Raw genomic sequence first — 21,832 nt, 5'->3', positions numbered from 1 at the left:
CAGAATCGATCTCTGGGGGCATAAACACACACTCCCCTTCTGAAATTAGGAATGCATATGTTTTTTTAGACCCGCCCTAGTCCTGCCCAAAACATACCCAGTCACAAACAGAAGAAAAAACTCCACAGATAGGATGCACTAGGCAAAAAAACAGTAGAGGAAAAAAAAAGGAAACCCTCTCACAGATGGTGTCCAAAAAACTTTCTTTATTTCAGTGAACTTCAAGAACAATAAAGGAGACCCGACACAACTCATGTTTTGGCCCTAACTGGCCTGCATCAGGGGTCTAAAAAACTACAGAAAAATACACTCAAATAAAAACCTATACCATATAAATACATTTTAAAAGACATATAAGTACATTTTTAAAAATAATAATATATGTAAAAAGGTATATACAGAGAAACTTGACATTTAAAGAACTTCTTATATGTCTTAAGTTTCTTTGTATATATCTTTTATATTTATAAGGTATAGATTTTTATTTGAGTGTACATTTTAGACCCCTGATGTAGGCCGTTAGGGCCGAAACAAGAGTCACGTCAGGTCTCCTTTATTGTTCTTGAAGAAAGTTATTTGGTTTCCTTTTTGTTCCTGTATTGTTTTTTGCCCAAAACACACCCAGAGCAGACCCTCGCCTCGTCTTGCCCTGCCCTGCCTTTGTGTGTTTCCTTTGAGTACCCACTGGCTGCCATTATTAGAAACAGGATGCTTGGCCAGTTTGCCCTTATGATCTTAAGGCGTTTCACAGAATTTCTCTTCTTCTCCAGATGTTCAAAAATGTAAACCCTCTACGAAAGTCGGGGTCGGAGAACTGCCTGGCGGACTGCGACCTGCCCTGGCACCGCACAGCCCTCCGGAAACAGAAGCCCCCTGATGAACTGGAAGATGTGGGTAGCGAGTCTGCCCAGGCACATCACAGTAGTGGTGGCCCCACCACACCGACCATTGTGGTGCCAGAGGTGCGTGTGGACAAGGCCTTCAGCCTTAGCACTGACCTGCTAGATCGGCTTCATCAGGAGAGCTGTGAGGAGTCAGATATGGAGCGTAGCCGGGAGAGCTTGGCACGGGTCGTAGGGCCACGTCTTGGACCAGATGCCGTTGGCGGGATGTGGAGGACGTACAGTGAAGGACACCTGGACCGGGGCGAGGGACTGGAGGTGCCCGATGGCCTGCTGAAGAAGAAGGAGAAGGAGAAGAAACAATCGGGAAGCGGGTGGAGCCTCCCGTCTCCCAAGACCCTTCGCAAGCAGCGCCGAGCAACCAAAATGGCGGCTGCCAAGCAGCACCTGAGGTCATTCTTCAGCAGCTCCAGTAAGGTAAGGAAACACCTATGGTGTTCTCTGTGGCCAAATAACCCCTTTTGGTGGGTAAGGATGAGAATTACAGTTAATGAGTGGAAGCTTTCTGTTCCTTAGCCAAGAGTATGCTTTTTTTTTTAGGTTGAGGTTGGAGTCTGGTTCAGGCTGGGAATTCCTCCTCAAACTATGTACCTTTATGTGCACTTACCAGAATACCTTCCTTCATATATGGAAGTCAAGGTAGATTACCAACATAGCACCATGTCAGCTAGGTCAGCCTAAGTCTACTCTGGCTTGACTTTCACTGCATGCTGAGATATGTAATCTCTTCTGCTCTACATAAATAACTCAGAACTACATCCCCCTGCATACAGCTTGATTAAATCCAAAAACCAGCTCAGTCTACTTTCATGGATCCATATGGAAGCCCTGCTCAGGGCCAATGCCATATGCTAGAGTTGAGCACAGGGCATGGTGGGTAGAGCCCCTACTCTACCCACTATGCCCTGTACCACTAGAGCTATTTAGTGTAGTAAAACCATGGTGGGACGGATCCCAGTTCAGTCACCCACTGGCATGCTGTGGCCTGGTCTAGTCATGTGGGAGGAATGTGGGTGGTATCTTGTCCAGGCCTATAGCTCAAGTTGCAGCAAGGTTTGGCGGAGAGGAAGAGACTTGGGGCCGCATGTTGGAACAGAAGCCAAGGAATAAGCTCCAATTTGTGTCAGAAGCATCAGTCACACCCAACTTTTCCCCATCCCTCCCACCTCTGCCAGAGTTGCCCCTCCCCCCAGGAAAAGGATTTCTCTCTCAATTCCCCGAATCCTCCCTTCACCAGTAATTCAGATGTGACAGTCTCTGTACCCCTGTGCCCATTCTCTGAGTCCTCCTGTCCACAGTGTCTTGATGATGACAGACTCTGTATCCGTGTGGCCATCCCATAAAACCTCCAGTATCCTAGAGGTGACAGACTCTGTGTCCTTATGTCCATCCTTGAACCCTTCAGTCCTCAGTGACCTAGAGGTGACAGGTTCTGTATCCCTGTGCCCTGGAGGTGACAGGCTCTGCATCCCTGTGCCCATCCCCTAAAACCTCCAGTGTCCTAGAGGTGGCAGGCTCTGTGTCCCTATGTCCATCCCTGAACCCTCCAGTCCCCAGTGACCTAGAGGTGACAGGTTCTGCATCCCTGTGTCCATCCCCTGAGTCTTCTAGTCCCCTAGAAGTGACAGGCTCTCTATTGATGTTCTGATATGTCTGTAGCAACTGTGATCTGCTGAACCATCTCATTATTGTAAAAATGTGATTACTTGCTCTAGTTCTTCTGCTATCTGAGCCATTTCCTCTTTATTCAGTAGAGAGGTGTGGTAGCCGTGTTAGTCCACTTTTAAAGGTAATCAATAGAAATAAAACAAAATAAAACATGGAAAAGAAAATAAGATGATACCTTTTTTATTGGATATAACTTAATACATTTCTTGATTAGCTTTCAAAGCTGACGAAGAAGGGCAACCTTCGAAAGCTAATCAAGAAATATATTATTATGTCCAATAAAAAAGGTATCATATTTTCTTTTCCATGTTTTATTTTATTTTATTTCTCTTTATTCAGAGATCCCAGCATGCAGACGGTGGAAGGGATGATGCTTATTTATTTCTCAAAGTGGCAATGCCTCATTAACTGTTTAAAAGGATAATCCAGACTCCTACTCAGCAGAAAGCATGTTCATTTTCTCCTGGCATATTTTGTGATGTTACCAGATTTATCCACATCTGCCATGTTCCAAAATGCAATGCCAAAGACATACATTTATTGATTTAGATTTTGCTCACACCTTTTTCAGTGGTAGCTCAAGGTGAGTTATATTCAGGTACACTGGATATTTCTCTGTCCCAGGGGGGCTCCCAATCTAAGTTTGTACCTGAGGCAATGGAGGGTTAAGTGACTTGCCCAAGATCACAAGGAGCAGCAGTGGGATTTGAACCGGTCACCTCTGGATTGCAAGACTGGTGCTTTAACCACTAGGCCACTCCATTGCCTGCCTATCATACTGTGGTTACCCATGGTCAATGACCACAGTCACTTATGGTTACCCCATGACCAGCCATTCTCATCCACAGTCGCTTTATGTGGAGGAGTAGCCTAGTGGTTAGTGCAGTGGACTCTGATCCTGGGGAACTGGGTTCAATTCCCACTGCAGCTCCTTGTGACTCTGGGTAAGTCACTTAACCCTCCATTGTCCCAGGTACAAATAAGTACCTATATATAATATGTAAACCACTTTGAATGTAGTTTGAAAAACCACAGCAAGGCAGTATATAAGTCCCATTCCCTTTCCTTTTATGGTTACACCATAACCAGCCATTCTCAGCCACAGTCAGTGACCACAGTTGCTTATGGTTATCCCATGACCAGCCATTCTCAGCCACAGTCGCTTTATGGTTACACCATGACCAGCCATTCTCAGCCACGGTCAGCGACCACAGTCGCAGTATGGTTACACTGTGGCCAACCATTCCCAGCCACGGTCAATGATCACAGTCACAATAAGGTTACACCATGACCAGCTATTCTCAGCCACAGTCAGTGACCACAAGTCACTGATGGTTACACCATGACCAACCATTCCCAACCATAGTTAACGATCACAGTCACAAAACGTTTACACCATGGTCAGTGATTTCCAGCCACGGTCAATGATTACGGTCACGTTATTGTTACATGGTGGCCAGCCACAGCTATTCAGAAGTGAGCAGGGTACTGCAGGCGGCCGACAGCTCAGACGGCTCTGTGTTTGATCACAACTGAGAAGACCCTGCATGCAGTGGGAAAACGATCCTCTCTTTGTCCTCGCTGCTGCAGGTCAGCAAGTCACAGCTGAGTGGCCCATGTTCCCAGGACTTGTACAGGAAGTTGTTGACCCTGGTTGCCAAGGGAGGTTGGGGGAGGGGGAGTTGGGGGGGGCCAGGAAGTGAAGTCTTGCCGTTTCTGTCCTCTATCCCTCTGCCTCCCGACAAGAATTGCAGGCACTCTGTCCCAATCCAAAGTCTGTGGAATTTCATCTCAGGGGTTTGGAGGAAGCTGTCCAAGGTCAAAGTTGGCTACACCCGCATCTGAGAGAGAAGGAGAAATACATTTCTAAAAGCATTTCCCTAGTATGTTCTGTTCATGTCCAACATGGTTTTTCTGTTTATTTTTCATTGCCCAACCCTGATTTTAAGAACCATCTCTTTCATAGTGTCTTGCACGTCAGCTGCTACAGCTGTATCTGTGCTCTATGGAGGTCAGTCTAGAAGCCTTGCATGGCAATTATAGAAGTATAAAGTAAACCAAAAAGAGCATGAAACATGCAGTTTGCTACCAAGATGGCTAACCCAGACTGGGGAGGTACCAAAAATCTCACAATTAGTGTAACATACATGGTAACATAGTAAGTGATGGCAGATTTAGACCTGAACTGTCCAGCCAGTCTGTCCAACAAGATAAACTCACTTTACATGGTATGTGATACTTTATGGTATGTGGAGCGGAGGAGTAGCCTAGTGGTTAGTGCAGTGGATTTTGATCCTGGGGAGCTGAGTTCAATTCCCACTGCAGCACCTTGTGACCCTGGGCAAGTCAGTTAACCCTCCATTGCCCCTGGTACAAAATAAGTACCTGAATATATGAAAATCGCTTTGAATGTAGTTGCAAAAACCTCAGGCAGTATATCAAGTCCCATTTCCCTTTATACCCAAGTTTGATTTGTCCTTGCCATTCTCAGCGCACAGACCGTAGAAGTCTGCCCAGCACTCTTCTTGTACTAAACGTTCTGAAGCTAATGCCGAAGCCCCTTAAAATTTACACTCAAGCCCTTCCCTATCTAATGTATTTTTATTTGTGCATTCTTGTATCCCACTGTTATCCAAAAGCAAGTTTCGGTTCAAAGTGGCTTAGAAATTGCATTCCGGTTAACAGTTACTCTATTACTTTACTTTTTAAAGTGATGGCTGACAATTACAGTTTTCATTTCGGTTGGGTCTTATAAGGATAGTTTATGATTAGTAATCGGAATGGTCGTTGATAACTAAGTTATTTGTTGTAGAATTTTTTTTAAAGAGGTGAGTTTTCAGTTCTTTTCTAAACTGAAGATAGTTCGTGATGCTTCTCGTGATCTTTGGTATTTAGTTCCACCATTTGGAGCCCAGGTAGCTAAATCCAGCCATGTAGATGGATTTGTAAGTTATGTTTCTGCAGTTGGGTAGGTGAAGAAGTAGGTAGCTTCTGGTTTCAAGGCTTGCGTTTCTAGGAGATAGTTCTACCAAATCTAACGTATTCTGGAGACAAACCAAATAGTATTTTGCAGGGGCGTAGCCAGACCTCGACAGGAAAGGGGACCAAAGCCCAAGGTGGGGGGGCATATTTTGCCACATCTCCCTGCTGCCGCCCTCCTGCTGCCACTTCCGCCCCCCCCCCCCCCCCCCCGCCCCCCCCCCCCCTTGCCGGCACAGTTTCATTAAAACTAGAATGCACAGCGACTAAAAACAGGACAGAACGCCAGGCAATGTGAGACCAGCGTGGACAAATGCTTTAGCTGGTGAGGGTTGAGGACCCCTGCCAGCCAAACCGGGGACCCTAGAGCCAATTTGGAGGAGCCCAGGCCCCCTGTGGCCCCCGTAGCTATGCCATTGGTATTTTGTAGATCAGTCTTGCCCTGATTGGCATCCAGGGTAGTGTTTCGAGTAGTGAGGAACTCTTTCATATTTCGGCTTCTTAAAAATTAGCCATGGTGCCATGTTTTGGACGGTTTGCAGCGATGTCAGTGCACTTTCCTTGCAACCAACATATACTGCATTGCAGTAATCCAATTGTAAAAGTATCGTCAATTGTACTATTATCCGGAATTATCCTCAAAACTCAAAGAGCAATGGCCTGACCTAACGTGTCAATCTATTCCCAAAGGGGTTCTCAAATATTATCATTGGCTCCACTAAATTATCTATCTCTAGAAAAAAAGAGAGCAACAACCAAAAAAAAAAAAAAAACCCTCCAGAAACAAGAGAAAAAAAAGTTGCAAACTAAAAAAAACTGGCAAAAAATAGCCAAAACCCCACAGTCTCTTTTAGTCATCAAGAAACAAAAATATCCACATCAAATCCCCAACATTCCAAGACACATCACTGGTAGTTCATGACTTTATCAAAATAAAGTCCCACAAGTGCTTAGCTTGACTGAAGAGGTCTCTTTTCCCAATATCAGCTCCTCAAATTGCTACTTTTCCAGTGCATAAAGGAACTCTCTTCAAGTGCTGGAGAACTTGAACAAATTCCAGCATGTGCCAAGAATGCTCGGACCTTTTTACCTACCCAGTGCTCAAAACTAACAGCTTGCATATAATTTGCATGATGTAAGTGTTGAGTATTGGTCGGTATTTAGCTGGTGTTGGAGTTTTGTGCATCGGCCCCTCGGTCAAAGTCCTTGGCACTGGCTTTTTCGGATAGGGTTCATCAGGTGTGGATACGATGGGTGAGTCATTCTTTGCGATATCTGAAGATCCAGCTGACAATAGACATCAGAGTTACACAAGCTTAAAGTTACTCATTTGCTTACCTCCACTTCTGCAACATGATCAAGTTGGCAACGACTTCCTCGTTTGTCTGCATGGTAGGGATCCATCTGTTTAAAATGGTTGATTTTCCAAGATGACTATGAGGCTCATTTTCAAAGCACTTAGCCTCCCAAAGTTCCATAGAAACCTATGGAACTTAGCCTCCCAAAGTGCTTTGAAAATATGTCTCAATATGTATCGCAAATGCTGCCCCTTAAATTGCTGAAGAAAGATTTGTGTGGGGTTTTTTTTATAGGGAACAATAGAACAGGAGAAACCTCTACGATGAATCGACTGAGTGCACAAGAAGTAGAGGTTGACCACAGACTAGACCAACTCAGGAGATAATGTTGATGAAAATACTTTATTAGATAGTTCAAGGGACCTGACACGATCCGTGATTTGACGCCCAAGGGCATCTGCCTCAGGGGTCACAAAAGGTATTCACCAGGGGTGTATTTGCATGGGGCCATGGGGGCCTGGACCCTCCTAGATTTGGCCCTGGACCCCCCTCCCACTGCCAACCCTCCCCCGCCGCCACTGGTACCTTTGCTGGCACCGCCAGCCGAACAAGTCCTGTTCTCTGGCGTGGATCTGCAAGGGCAGGCTTCGCTTCTGTGAGTCTGATGTCCTGCACATACAATGTGCAGGATGTCAGACTCCCAGAAACAGAAGCCCGCCCTTGCAGATCAGCAACGCGGCCGCGCGCTTCTGTTTCTGTGATGACGTGACGTCCACACGGTCCTTCCCACCGAAGTCTGGCCTGATCTAGTCCGGTCCAAGTCAGCGGCCGTCCGACTCCACAATTCTTCCCGCTGCCGCCCTGTTGCTCACCGCCTCGTCATGCCTCACTGCCGCTCTGGCTGGCTGCTCACCGTGACCCACCTCGTGCCTCACAACTTCGGGTTCACGAACTTCGCGCCAACCAGTTACCACTCACCAGAGGAGGAGGACTGGAGCACTGAAGAGCCCACCACCGACCAGAACCACCATCTGCTGCCTAGCCTGCCTATCACTGCAGCAGCAGCACCAGTAGTCCAGGCTCCACACTGCCCTGCCTGCTGTCCACTCCAGAGTCCAGACTGAGAATCCAGACTCTCCAGGTTAAAAAAAAAAAAACCCCAAACAAAATAATAAACTTTGGGGACACTGGTGAAGTGATGCTGGGTTGGGCTGGTGTTATGTGGGTTGTGGAACTGTGGGAACTGCAGAGTTAACTCGATGCTGGTTGATGTGTGGTTAGTGCTCCCCCCCTCCCCCCATTTTAACTCTGGCCCCCTCAAAATGTCAGGTCTAGATATGCCAAACAAACAAAAGGAAGGCCCAAATCTCCCTTAAAGTAAGATATGCCCCTGGTATTCACAGAGCACATATGTAAAGCAGATTTGTGAATAAAGGTGAGCTTTTTAAGATTCTAATTGAGTTTCCTGCACACATCAAGTCAATGGAGAAAGAACAAAGCAGCATAACAGCAGGAACTGCTCACAGTGGAAAGTCTGTGGTCAGCCTCTACTTCTTGTGCACTGAGTTTTGTTTTGTTTTTTAATAGACAATTATCAAAATTTTGTTGAGGAGGCAAAAGACCTAAAACTACTCTAAAAATGTTTTTGGGTAATTGTCGGGGAGGGGGAATGGGATTACCTGATTTATACAGATATAATCAGGCATGTTTATGTCGACATCTGGGTGACTGGCTCTTACAGACAGAAGTTTATACTCCAGTACAGGTCAAGACATATATTTTTGACCCTTGGCATTTCAGTTTCCTTTTACAAGCATCTCTGAAGCTCTTTCCATTGTTTCTACGACAGAGTTTTCTGTTATGACCCTTGTGAGCACTGTGGCAGGATTTGACCAGATATTGGGGTGTAGATTCCACTACATCCATCTTTCACCTCTTAGGGGCAATGCAGCATTCCTTCCAGGGGTTGAGGATGAAGTCTTTAGAATCTGAGAATACAAGGGTATCTCACGTTTGGAGCATGTACTGCAACCAGATGGTACATTAATGCCATTACAGAGTTTGGGATGAGACGCCTTGGTTCAGTTGGCTGATGTTTTTGCTTATCATCGATTTTGACACTATCCCTCCGATATTTGGCACTATTTAACCGGCCAGAATGACTGCTGACCAGTTAAATAGTGCTTAACCATCTATCCCCTGCTGAATATTCCCAGTTAGAAGATAGTCAGTTATATCACCCGATATAACCAGCTATCCACTGATTTTTTTTGGTTTAGCGGCCATATTTGGCTGCATGAAAATGTGGGGTATAGAAACATAGAAATATGACAGCAGATAAGGGCCAAGTGCCCTTCCTTGGTAACCACTAACTCTTCCTTTCCTAAGGGATCCCACGTGCCTGTCTCATGCTTTCTTAAATTCTGACACAGTCCTCCACAGTCCCACTGGGAGGCCATTCCATGCATCCACCACCCTTTCCATGAAATAGTATTTTCTTAGATTCCTCCTAAGCCTGTTTCCTCTTAACTTCATCCTATGCCCTCTCATTCCAGGGTTTTCCTTCATTTGAAAAAGGCTCACCTCCTGTACATTAACGCTACTGAGGTATTTAAATGTCTCTTTCATATCTCCTGTCTCACACCGTATACATGTTGAGGTTCATAAGCCTGTCCCCATATGTTTTATGATGGAGACCGCTTGCCAGTTTCGTAGCTGCCCTATGGACCGACTCCATCCTGCTTATATCTTTCTGTAGGTGCGATCTCTAGAATTGCACACAGTACTCTAAATGGGGTCTCACCAGAGACTTGTATAAGGGTACTATCACCTCTTTTTTTTTCCAGCTGGTCGTCCCTCTCCTTATGCACCCGAGCATCCTTCTGGCTTTGACTGTCAATTTTTCCACCTGCTTGGAGACCTTAAGGTCATCAGACACAATTGCCCTCAGATCCCGCTCTTCTTTCGTACACAGAAGCACTTCACCCCTTATATTGTACCACTCCCCTGGATTCTTGTAACCCAAGTGCATGACCCCCTGTATTTCTTAAGTTGCCAATCATTGGACCATTCTTCAAGCTTCGCCAGAAACTTCATTATGCCATCCACACTCTCTGGGGTGTCCAGCCTATTGCAGAGTTTGGTATCATCCGCAAAGAGACAAACCTTACTAGATAGCCCTTCCGTAATATCACTCACAAAGATGTTAAAATGAGCCGGCTCGAGGACCGATACCTATGGTACTACACCACTGATTACATCCCTCTCCACAGAGCAAGCTCCATTTACCACTACCCTCTGTCTCCTCCCATTTAACCAGTTTTTAACCCAGCCAGTCAGCCGGTTATCTTTAAACTGTGGCCAGTTTAAAGATAACTGACTAAGTCTGAATATCGACTTAGTTGGCTATATTTAATCTGCCCCAAAATAAACCAGATATTCAACGCCGGTCACTGGAAACAGCCCAGAATTGAATTTCTGGGCTCACTGCCAACCACGGGAGATAGCCAGTCTAGCTCCTGTGGTCTGAATATCGGCCCCAATATCTCAACCCTTTATCTGCCAAGCATTGTTCCAGGCAGACCCCCCCCCCCCCCCCACTCCAATCCCCCATGAGTAAATACTCCTACGTGTGCTATATTCTACACAGATGAAAATCATAAGTATATAAGAACATAAACGTTGCCATACTGGGACAAACCGAAGGTCCATGAAGCCCAACAGTGGCCAATCCAGGTTACAAGTACCTGGCAAGATCCTAAAACAGTACAATACGTTTTGTGCTGCTTATCCTAGAAATAAGCACTGGATTTTCCCCAAGTCCATTTTAATAATGGCTTATGGACTTTTCTTTTAGGAAGCTGGCCAAACCTTTTTTAAACCCTACTAAGCTAACTGCTTTTACCACATTCTCTGGCAACGAATTCCAGAGTTTAATTACACGCCAAGTGAAGAAATATTTTCACCAATTCATTTGAAATGTACTACTTTGTAGCTTTGTTGCGTGCCCCCTAGTCCTAGTATTTTTGGAAACAGTAAACAAGCAATTTACTTCTACCCATTCCACTCCATTCAGTGCTGTAACATTAGTACATGCTTATACACTCATACTGGACCTGAACTAGTTTGCTACACACACTGTAACTTAGATCAGTTCCTTATCTCCTGCTTAACTATACAAAGAACTTGCCTTGAGTTTAGCCAACCACCAAATTATCCCAACTGAATCTGTACCCATGCATCTTGTTCCCATCATATATCTGCTCTTGGTCCCTCAGCTATATGGTAAGCCCTATTAAGTTACAAGATGGCGACTTGATCGGACGCCGAGTCGGGAGCTATTGTAGAAACTCTTTAGCATCATATCTATGTTACTTGAATGTTCTAATGCTGCTTATTAGGTGTGTCATTAGTATTATGCTAATATTGTATTATATCTCTGGTATTCAAATTCCAGTGCTGTTAAATGTGTCTATTTTTGATACCGTTTCACGGTAGTTCTATTATTAGGTTTCAATTTACTGTTTTCAAGTGTATCTCCTTTATTGTACTTATATTTATTCTTGGTTATTTTACTATTGTTATGCTGTTAACAAAATTGTAAGTTTTATGTTAAACTGTACCTGCTGTACACTGCCTTGGGTGAATCTCTTCAGAAAGGCGGTTAATAAATCTCGATAACTAAAATACATTCATGCAGTGACAAGCTGAGAAACTGTCTGATCTTCAACCCTTTCCCTTCATGTACTCTGCCAGTTACCACACCATAGCGCTCTTTCCCCCCCCACCCCCACTGGATTCATTGTCAGAGACGTCACTTTGAACTTTATATAACTTAACAGGAAACACAAGGTACAAGAATGCAGAACTGGGATCTTTTTTAATTATTCAGGTTGCTTGACGAGTGGAGGGGGTGGGGGGGGAAGTGGTTGTTGTTGACATGTTGTCCATCTACCTGGTGTGAGGACTCCAGTCAGGGCCAAATTTATGGATATTGTGACCACTCACAAAGATGCCAAGTTACCCAGTTCCAGGCTGGAGATTTGGGGACAGTCCTGGTTTTGCGCTTACATCCCAAAGCATTGTGGGATTTGTAGTACCTGATCCTGCCCATTGAAATCAGTGCTGCAAGCCCAATAATACACTAGGATGGTGGTGGTTGGAAACCCAGGACTGTCCTTACATGTCCAGCCTGGAACAGAATAATTTGGCATCTCTGACCCTCCTCAAAACTGCCACCCTAGGTGACTGCCTAGTCTTTCTTAATGGTTAAGCCCTTTTGTCCTATATCACCAATATTTCTCTTCACACCTCTTGCGCCTCGCCCTGATGTTTATTCTACCCACCCCCTGGTAAACCGCTCAACACTTGCCCCAGACTCCAGTTCAGGCTGGAGATGCTTTGGCCAGTTCTGGTTTTTGAACTTGTATCCCAAAGCAGTGTGGGATTTGTAGTGCCTGATCCTGCCCATTGAAATCTGTGCTGAGTCCCATAATGCACCAGGATAGGGTGTTCAGAAATCCAGGACTGTCCCAAAACCTCCAGCCTGGAACTGAGTCACTTGGCACCACTGCAGTAAGCTATAATATTTAAGAGACCCTCCCCCGCCTCCATTAAGTAGGAAATCTATTTTAGGTTTAATAGTTTTCCATGCATAAAATGCTGCATTATATACAAACCTTCATATTGCTTATTAAAATAATACATAACAATAATGAAGGTCGCTTGTAATGCGAGGCACTAAGCTATAGCTTGTCTAGATGATAGGTAAATTCAGTCCTGATTCCAGTTCTCCTGTCTCATTCCTCTTCTGCATGAAGATCAGATTGTTAGGTGAATGGTGGGGAGGGAGAGAAATCCAGTTATTATGGAAGAATGCTCCTTTGTGATGCATCGGCTTACAAAGGCCTAGAGCAGCAGCAACACTTTGCCTCTATCAAATCCTGTAATGCAATCGGAAGAGAGTGAAGCAAGAGGCAGAGAACAGCTTCAGAAGAAAGCAACATAGTAGGGCTGATATTCAAAGGATTTACCCGGCTAAAACCGGATTTTAACCAAGTAAATTTATGTCAGTGGCATAGCTATGGGGGCGGCCTTGATGGCCTGGATCTCTTTAGGTTCAGGCCAGTGGCGGCCCTACCATTAGGCCACCTGAGGGGGGGCCTCAGGCAAGCATGCTCCAGGAGGGGCACTTTCCTCTCCCCTCCCTCAACCCTATACCTTATTTGTTTCTTTTCCAAAAGGCAGCGACTCCCATAGGCTGCTCTGTTGCTGGCAAAGGCCTTTTTTCTCATTGCAGCCCGCCTCTTCATGTAACTTCCTGGTGGGGGGGGGGGAGTTGTAGTATATGGGAGGGGAGCGTCAGTGCAGCGACGGGGCTGCCCGGGGGCCCCAACCACTGTCAACCCACTCCTGCATACATATATTATCTCCTTGGGAACTGGTTAGATGCGTCACTTGGTGACACAGCCAAGCTCCGCCCACATGCATGGCCCCTGACAGTTGTACGCAAGCCCATGGATTGTATAAATAGTGCTCAAGTTTGTGCATGATCCTGAATTTCATGTGCAAATAAATTTGATAACGAGTCGTTAACAATTAATAGTTGGCTGTTATCAATCCATCACTGATGTCAATTGGCCTTTCCCACCCGGTTATATCACTTTCAGTATGACCCCACTGTTCACAGAATACCCCATAGCAGGGGCGTAGCCAGACCTCGTGATGGGAGGCAATTTTGATCTGCCGCCCTGCCGCTCCCCACCCACTGCTGCAGCAAGTGCTTCAGCTGACGGGGGTCCCCAACCTCCACCAGCTGAAGCCTTCTCCAGCGCCAGTCTCCGCTGCCGCTGCCGCATTGCATGCCCTGCTCTCTCTTCCCCCTCACGTCCTATACACTCCTTTTAGTGAAACTAAGAGCATGCAGGACGTGAGGGGGAAGAAAGAGCAGCAAAACCAGGGGCCCGTAGGAAATTTGAGGGGGCCCAGGCCCCCATGGCCCCACGTAGTTACGCCACTGCCCCATAGCAATCGTGTAACTGCTCCTGTTCAATAAACTGGTCACACTAATGATTCTCAAATTTAGGTGCCAGTGTATAGATTTGCCTTTTAAGGGGCCCTTGTACTAAAAGGTTGCCGCAAGCCAATCCGTAACTAGCACCGGGTTCCTGCAGTAGCCCATCAGTAATTCCGCCCCCACTGAGCCCCGTTTTCAGCGCTACAGAAATTTATTTCCATATTTTTACTATTGGTTAGTGCGGGAGCCCTTACCGCCACCTCAGTGGGTGGCAGTAAGTGCTTCCCCCCCCCCCCTCCCTGAAATGGCCGTGTGGAAAGTGCGAACTTACCCCACAGCCATTTCTCTTTTTTTTACCTTTGTACCCTTTCCTGCAAAAGGGCCCTTGGCACACGGCCAAAACTTGTTCTGCTGCTAGCGCTGGGCCCCTTTTACCACGGCTTGGTAAAAGGGGCCCCTAAGTTTGTACCTGAGGCACTGGAGAGTTCAGGGGGTCTTTTACAAAGGTGTGCTATCATTTTTAGCACACGCTAAAGGCTAGAGACACCCATAGGAATAAATGGGCGTCTCTAGCGTTTAGTGCTCGCTTATTTTTAGAGTGCGTTAAAAACTCGAGCGCGCCTTTGTAAAAGGGGCCCTGGCTTCCTGCCTGTGACATTAGCCATTAGGCTACTTAAATCCTTTGCCCATTGTGATTAGTAATGCCTGGTCCTTACACTGCTTAACAGAGATATACATAGTTGCATAGTAAATGACGGCAGATAAAGACCTATATGGTCCATCTAGTCTGCCCAACAAGATAAACTCATTTTACATGGTATGTGATACTTTATAAGTACACCCAAGTTTGATTTGTCCTTGCCTTTCTCAGGGCACAGACCATAGAAGTCTACCCAGCACTCTTCTTTTATTAAAAGTTCTGAAGATTCTGGAAACCTAAAGAGTTACAAGATTCTGGAATCCCAATTACCAGCAACATTCCATGTAAAACCCCAAAGAGTAACATAGTAACATAGTAAATGATGGCAGATAAAGACCTGAACCGTCCATCCAGTCTGCCCGACAAGATAAACTCATTTCGTAAGGTATGATGTGATACCTGATCTTGATTTGTCCTTGCCATTTTCAGGGCATAGACCATAGAAGTCTGCCTGGCACTGTTCTTGTTCTAAAATTTCTGAAGTTGTCATCGAAGCCCCTGAAAGCTCCACTCCAGCCCATCCAAATCTATTCAGCCACGATCAGGGCACAGACCATAGAAGTCCGCCCAGCACTTGCCTTGTTTTCCAAATTCAGAAGCTGAACCTGTCCAGCCAAGATCAGAGGACAGACCACAGAAGTCTGCCCAGTACTGAACAGTGGTATTAACCTACCTGACTTTAAAAATTATGATCTCGCTTTTTGAACATCCCAAGCCATTTATTGATTTTAGAACGAACATCTTTCTGACACCCCAAGATGGCTTTCTTTTGAATCTAATCTAGGCCTCCCTATCCTATCCGTTTCCTTTCTTCAGTGGACAAATACGCATACCTTGACCACCTTCGTCTGATTAAAGCCACTGTCTCAACCCGTTTGAAAAACTTGTAAAGTTTCCCAACACATCATTACCAGAGAATTCTACAGTTTGCGGTTTAATTTGAATGTGAGCAGGCTTGTTCCTTTGCGAATGGAGTTACCGCACGGCTACCACGTGGCTCTTGCGGTCATTTCGTTTTTGGCGCACGTCCGATACGCGCAGCCAAAAAAATCATTTTTATTTTCTGCCAGGCGTATTGGACGTGCGCCAACTGGCATTTGGCGTGCATAGGTCATTACCACCCAGCTACCATTTGAAACTTTACCGCTAGGTCAGTAGCTGGCGGTAAGGTCTCAGACCCAAAATGGAGGCGCGGCCGTTTTCATTTTGCCGCACGTCCATTTTTGGCAAAAAAGTTTTTTTAAGGCATTTTTTTGCAGGTGCGCTGAAAGATTAATTCTGCTCGTGCCCAAAACACACGTCTGCACTACTGCAGGCCATTTTTTAGCGCATCTTAGTAAAAGGATCCCAAAATTCGGATGTAAACTGGGGGCTGTGTTGAACTCGGAGCCTGTTTGTGCAGCTGTCACTCAAGCCTGATAGGGGTCTTCAAGGTCATATCCAGAGAGCGATGTTCCTCACTTAGGGCAAATACCAGGACTGCTGGCATGGAAACAAACAGTCAAAATCTGCAGAGCATGTGAAGTGAGAGATAAAGAGGAATGGAAGCTCTCAACAGGAGCTTTGAAAGTGTGCTCCCATCCTTCAAAGTGGTAATTGTACTGGCTGTCCTCTCGGAGAAACCTCCGAGAAAGTAGAGACTGCAGGCACTGAAAATGCTGGAGGACACTGCAGTGAATGCAGAGAATGAAGGGGCTGAAAATACAAAAGAAAATTCTACAAAATGCAGAGAGCCCAGGGACTAAAAATACCAAAGAAGACTCTGGCAAACTGCAAAGAGTGCAGGAGCTGAAAATACCAGATGAAGAATTCAGCAAAATGCAGGTGCTGAAAATACAAGAGTGAGATTCCAGCAAAATGCAGGGGCTGCTGAGAGACTGAGCTAGGTCTGGGTCAGGACCACTGCCGCTGCTCCCCTCCACGCTAGCAGCCGCCACCTTCTGCTCCCCTTACCTTCCTGTGTCTGTTCCTCCCTAGCAGTGGCGTAGCCAAGGGTGGGCTTGGGTGGGCCCAGGCCCACCCACTTTGGGTTCAGGCCCACCCAGTAACAGCATACCTATGATGTGGCTGGCAAGGATCCCTCTCCTGCATACCGTGTAAGTAGCAGATTTTCGCCTGCAGTGAGCAGTGACATACATACTGCTCACACCGGCCCCACAGCCTTCCCTCTGATGTATTTCTGCCTAGGCGGAAACAGGAAGCTGCATTAGAGGGAAGGGTGTGGGGCCAACATGAGCAGTGTGTATTAGTTGCTGCTCGCTGCTGGTGAAAATCTGCTATTTAAAAGGTATGTGGGGGAGGGGGATGTTTGAGAGGCCATATGGCATGCAGGCGAGAGGAGAGACCAAATCACCTGTGGGACGGGACGAGGTTCTTCTGCCTACCCATCTTGGGCCCAGGCCCACCCAAAATTGGGTGTCTGGCTACGCCCTTGCTCCCTAGGTCTGTCATTCTCCTGCTTCTGTGTGCCGGGATTCAGGTTATCACCTTAATGTGACACACAAGAGCAGGAGAGAGACAGACTCTGGCACCGGGCCCCCCCTTGGAGGCTGGGCCCATGGAATCTCCCCCCCCCCCCCCCCTCCCCGGGTTGGCCCTTGCTGAAAATAAAAGACTCTGGCAAACTGCAAAGAGTACAGGAGCTGAAAATACCAGAGGAAGATTCCAGCAAAATGAGAAAACGGGCTGGAAATACCTGAACTGACTGTGGCAAACTGTAGCCGACAGGGACTGAAAATTTGTGTCATACCAATGGGGGAGGAGGAGAGGAGGGTCATGATGATCGCCTGAGAGGAAGCACTGAAGGAAAAGCTGGAAGCTCAAAAGCAGAAGTTGTTTATGATGTCAAGGGGGGTGGGGGCACAGATGGAAACATTGGTCCCCAGGCGCTGGACACCCATATTGACAACACTTTGAAAATTGTGCTGTTTTGACGTGTTTATTGCTCTCTTGGCCTCCTCCGGGGAAACTGATAAATTTAGCCCTTGGAAGTGATTTCTGCTTCTCCAAGAAGAAGACAGGGAGGGGGGGGGGGGGGCTGCTGCAGCCCTTCCACCCTGTTACAGAGGGACACCGCTGCCCCCTGCCGATCATTCAAGCAATGCAGGAGTGAGGGAAGGAGGTTGTTTAATGTAGTAATGGACCGTTATGATGAGTATTAACAGGAATTAAAGAAGTTTATAGGGCTGACTTTCTATTGGTTATTTTTTGCTGAAACAGTGAACATATCACAGATTTAATACTCCAACTGTGTTCCTGCAGGTTTGCAGGGATTACAGGATTAATCAGGCACACACACACACAAAAAAAGCACAAATGAACCTTCAGGAGCAGGACAATGAGAAGTAACAAGTTCTTTATTAATGAGGCATTTTTGGATTAAACATTTTGTAACTGTGTTTTTATTATTTCCATCCTAGCTTTGTCAGAGACAGGGTTGCATTACTCTGCAAGAAAACCTGCAATAGTTTGTGGTGAGCTGGGACACTTCCTCATGGTAGTTTGGTTCAGTTTGGATTTGTTTTTAGTGTTCTGTTTTTATTATCCATTTGAAATTATATGAGCTGTTACAGATTATTTATTTTATTTATATATGTTTTGAAAATGATAATGGTCTGTTTGGTTATCAGATATGTATTGTAATAAAGGAACTATATACTTATCTAGAATGTATTTATACGTACTACTTGTTCAAACACTGACTGTAATACAATATACGTCGGAAGCAAAGAATCCATACTTAAGTTGCTTCAGACAGCACAAAACACAGCCGCACAATTAATTTATGGGACTTCAAAATTTAACAAGGCCACCCCTTCACTTACAGCATTACATTGGCTTCCAGTCAGAGGTTGAATTATGTTCAAAACATGTACATTAATTTTCAACATTCTGTTTGGAATGACTCCTGACTATATGACAAGCCTATTTACCTTGTCAGCTAGAAAAGCAAAGCCAACATTCAGAGAATATATGTTATGCCCCCTGTACAAGTCGTTGGTGAGGCCCCACCTGGAGTCAAAAAAGATGTCAGGAAGTATTTTTTCACGGAGAGGGTGGTGAATGCTTGGCATGCCCTCCCGCGGGAGGTGGTGGAGATGAAAACGGTAATGGAATTCAAACATGCGTGGGATATGCATAAAGGAATCCTGTGCAGTAGAAAGGGATCCTCAGAAGCTTAGCCAAAATTGGGTGGCGGAGCAGGTGGAGGAAGAGAGGTTGGTGGTTGGGAGGCGAGGATAGTGGAGGGCAGACTTATACGGTCTGTGCCAGAGCCGGTGATGGGAGGCGGGAAATACTGCTGGGCAGACTTGTACAGTCTTTGCCCTGAAAAAGGCAGGTACAAATCAAGGTAAGGTATACACATATGAGTTTATCTTGTTGGGCAGACTGGATGGACCATGCAGGTCTTTTTCTGCTGTCATCTACTATGTTACTATGTTTTGGAGGCCGTATCTTGCTAAGGATGTAAAAAGAATTGAAGTGGTGCAAAGAAAAGCTACGAGAATGGTATGGAATTTGCGTTACAAGACGTATGAGGAGAGACTTGCTGACCTGAACATGTATACCCTGGAGGAAAGGAAAAACAGGGGTGACATGATACAGATGTTCAAATATTTGAAAGGTATTAATCCGCAAACGAACCTGTTCCGGAGACGGGAAGGCGGTAGAACTAGAGGACATGAAATGAGGTTGAAGGGGGGCAGACTCAAGAAAAATGTCAGGAAGTATTTTTTCACGGAGAGAGTAGTGGATATTTGGAATGCCCTCCCACGGGAGGAAGTGGAGATGAAAACGGTAATGGAATTCAAAAATGCGTGGGATAAACATAAAGGAATCCTGTTCAGAAGGAATGGATCCTCAGAAGTTTAGCGGAGATTGGGTGGCAGAGCCGGTGGTTGGGAGGCGGGGCTAGTACTGGGCAGACTTCTACGGTCTGTGCCCTGAAAATGGCAGATACAAATCAAGGTCAGGTATACATATAAAGTAGCACATATGAGTTTATCTTGTTGGGCAGACTGGATGGACCATATAGGTCTTTTTCTGCCGTCACTTACTATGTTACTATCCAGCTTATTTTCGAAAGAGAAGGACGCCAATCTTTCGACACAAATTGGGAGATGGGCGTCCTTCTCTCAGGGGCGCCAGAATTGGCATAATCGAAAGCCAATTTTGGGCATCCCCAACTGCTTTCCGTCACCGGGATGGCCGAAGTTCCCTTGGGCGTGTCGAAAGGGTAGTGAAGGTGGGACAGGGGCGTGCTAGGGCGTGGTTAAGAGATGGGTGCCCTCGGCCGATAATGGAAAAAGAAGGGCGGCCATGGCGAGAATTTGGTCCGCTTTATTTGGTCCCTTTTTTTCAGGTCCAAGTCCCAAAAAAGTGCCCAAACTGACCAGATGATCACCGGATGGAATCGGGGATCACCTCCCCTGACTCCCCCAGTGGTCACTAACCCCCTCCCACCCTCAAAAAAAACAACTTTAAAAACTTTTTTTGCCAGCCTCTATGCCAGCCTCAAATGTCATACTCAGGTCCATGTCAGCAGTATACAGGTCCCTGAGCAGTTTTAGTGGGTGCAGTGGACTTCAGACAGGCGGACCCAGGCCCATCCCCCCCCCCTACCTGTTCCATTGTGGTGGAAAATGGGAGCCCTCCAAAACCCACCCAAAACCCACTGTACCCACATGTAGGTGCCCCCCCTTTACCCCTTAGGGCTATGGTAGTGGTGTATAGTTGTGGGGAGTGGGTTTTGGGGGGGTTAGCACCCAAGGTAAGGGAGCTATGTACCTGGGAGCAATTTGCGAAGTCCACTGTAGTGCCCCCTAGGGGACCAGTGCACTACAAATCCTGGCCCCTCCCATGACCAAATGCCTTGGATTTATTCGTTTTTGAGATGGACGCCATCGGTTTCCATTATGGGGGAAAACCGAGAGCGCCCATCTCTAAATTCGGCGATCTCAGCATTTAGGCCGAGATTTGGGCGCCCTCAACTATATTATCGAAACGAAAGGTGGATGCCCATCTAGTTTCGAAAATACGGTTGGCCCTGCCCCTTCACGGCGCCGTCCTCGAAGATGGGCGCCCTTAGCGATGGGCGTCCCCGATCGAAAATGCCCCTCCACATATTACTTCTACATAGTTGTGAAAATGTAACATGCAAATCTGTTACAGTGGCGTTCCTAGGTCGGTAGCCACCCGAGGCAGATCTCCGCTGCTCACCCCCCCCCCCCCTTCCTGGCACATCACCTCCACCCCCCTAGCACATCACCTCCAGGCAGCTCCACCCCCCCCCCCCCCCCCCCCGGCACATCACTTTCACCCTCTCCCAAGTGCATCGCTCTTACCTCCTGGGGATGCAGGTAGCAGTCATGTGGCAGTCGACTTTGCCAGTTCCCTGCCCCGGAACAGGAAGTAATGTCGGAGGGAGTAGGGAATCAGCAGAGCTGACAGCTGCACGGCTGCTCCCTGCATCCCCTTGCAGCATGCTTTATTTCTAACCGCTGTATCTGAAACATTCTAAACGGGGAACCAAAAAATACATACAAAATAAAATATAACAATATAAACCAGACGACATAAAATAATTCAACGCTATTTGTCTCTCTCTATATAATAATAAGACTAAGAGGCGCATGCACTTTCCCACCCCCCCACCACCCCGCCCTTGATACACCAGCTGGATTTGGTTATCTAGAATCTAAATGGTGGAATCTCGTTCCAAAAGAAATTAGAAGCACAATTTCTTACTTTCTATTCTGAAAAGCTTTAACAATTATTTGTTTAAAAAATATTTCTCTATGTAATCATTAATGTTAAAACCTCATTCTAATTATATGAAAACTGTTACTCATTGTTGAATTGTGAGCCACATTGAACTGAAATTTGTTTTTGGGATATAAGAATAAATAAATTATGTATGTATTTTTCTAGTTATTATTTTATTATGAACCTCAACATGTAAATGCTGGGAGAGAGGAGATACATGATAGAGACGTTTAAATATCTCAGGGGCATTAATGTACAAGAAGTGAGCCTTTTTTTCAAATGAAGGAAAACTCTGGAAATAGGGGGCATAGGATGAAGTTAAGAGGCAATAGGCTTAGGAGGAATCTAAGAAAGTATTTGTTCATGGAAAGGGTGGTGGAAGAGTGGAATGGCCTCCCGGTGGAGGTCGTGGAGTCGAGGACTGTGTCAGAATTTAAGGAAGCATGGGACAGGCACATGGGATCCCTTAGGAAAAAGAGGAGTTAGTGGTTACTGAGGATGGGCA

The 21,832-nt window shown here is 46.0% G+C and overlaps 1 protein-coding gene across 1 annotated transcript in view; it reads left to right on the top strand.

The window, feature by feature from the left end:
* Positions 1–21,832, top strand: part of LOC115466227 (regulator of G-protein signaling 3-like) — a 51,215-nt gene that overhangs the window by 15,633 nt on the left and 13,750 nt on the right. The window contains exon 2 of the mRNA XM_030197355.1: positions 771–1,319. Coding sequence (XP_030053215.1) covers positions 771–1,319 — 549 coding nt within the window. The remainder of the gene's footprint in view (positions 1–770; positions 1,320–21,832) is intronic.

Source organism: Microcaecilia unicolor, chromosome 3 (genome assembly GCF_901765095.1).
Source record: "Microcaecilia unicolor chromosome 3, aMicUni1.1, whole genome shotgun sequence".
NCBI classification, from domain to species: domain Eukaryota; kingdom Metazoa; phylum Chordata; class Amphibia; order Gymnophiona; family Siphonopidae; genus Microcaecilia; species Microcaecilia unicolor.
Note: the sequence above shows the minus strand (reverse complement) of the source record. Positions and strands in the feature narration are given on the sequence as shown.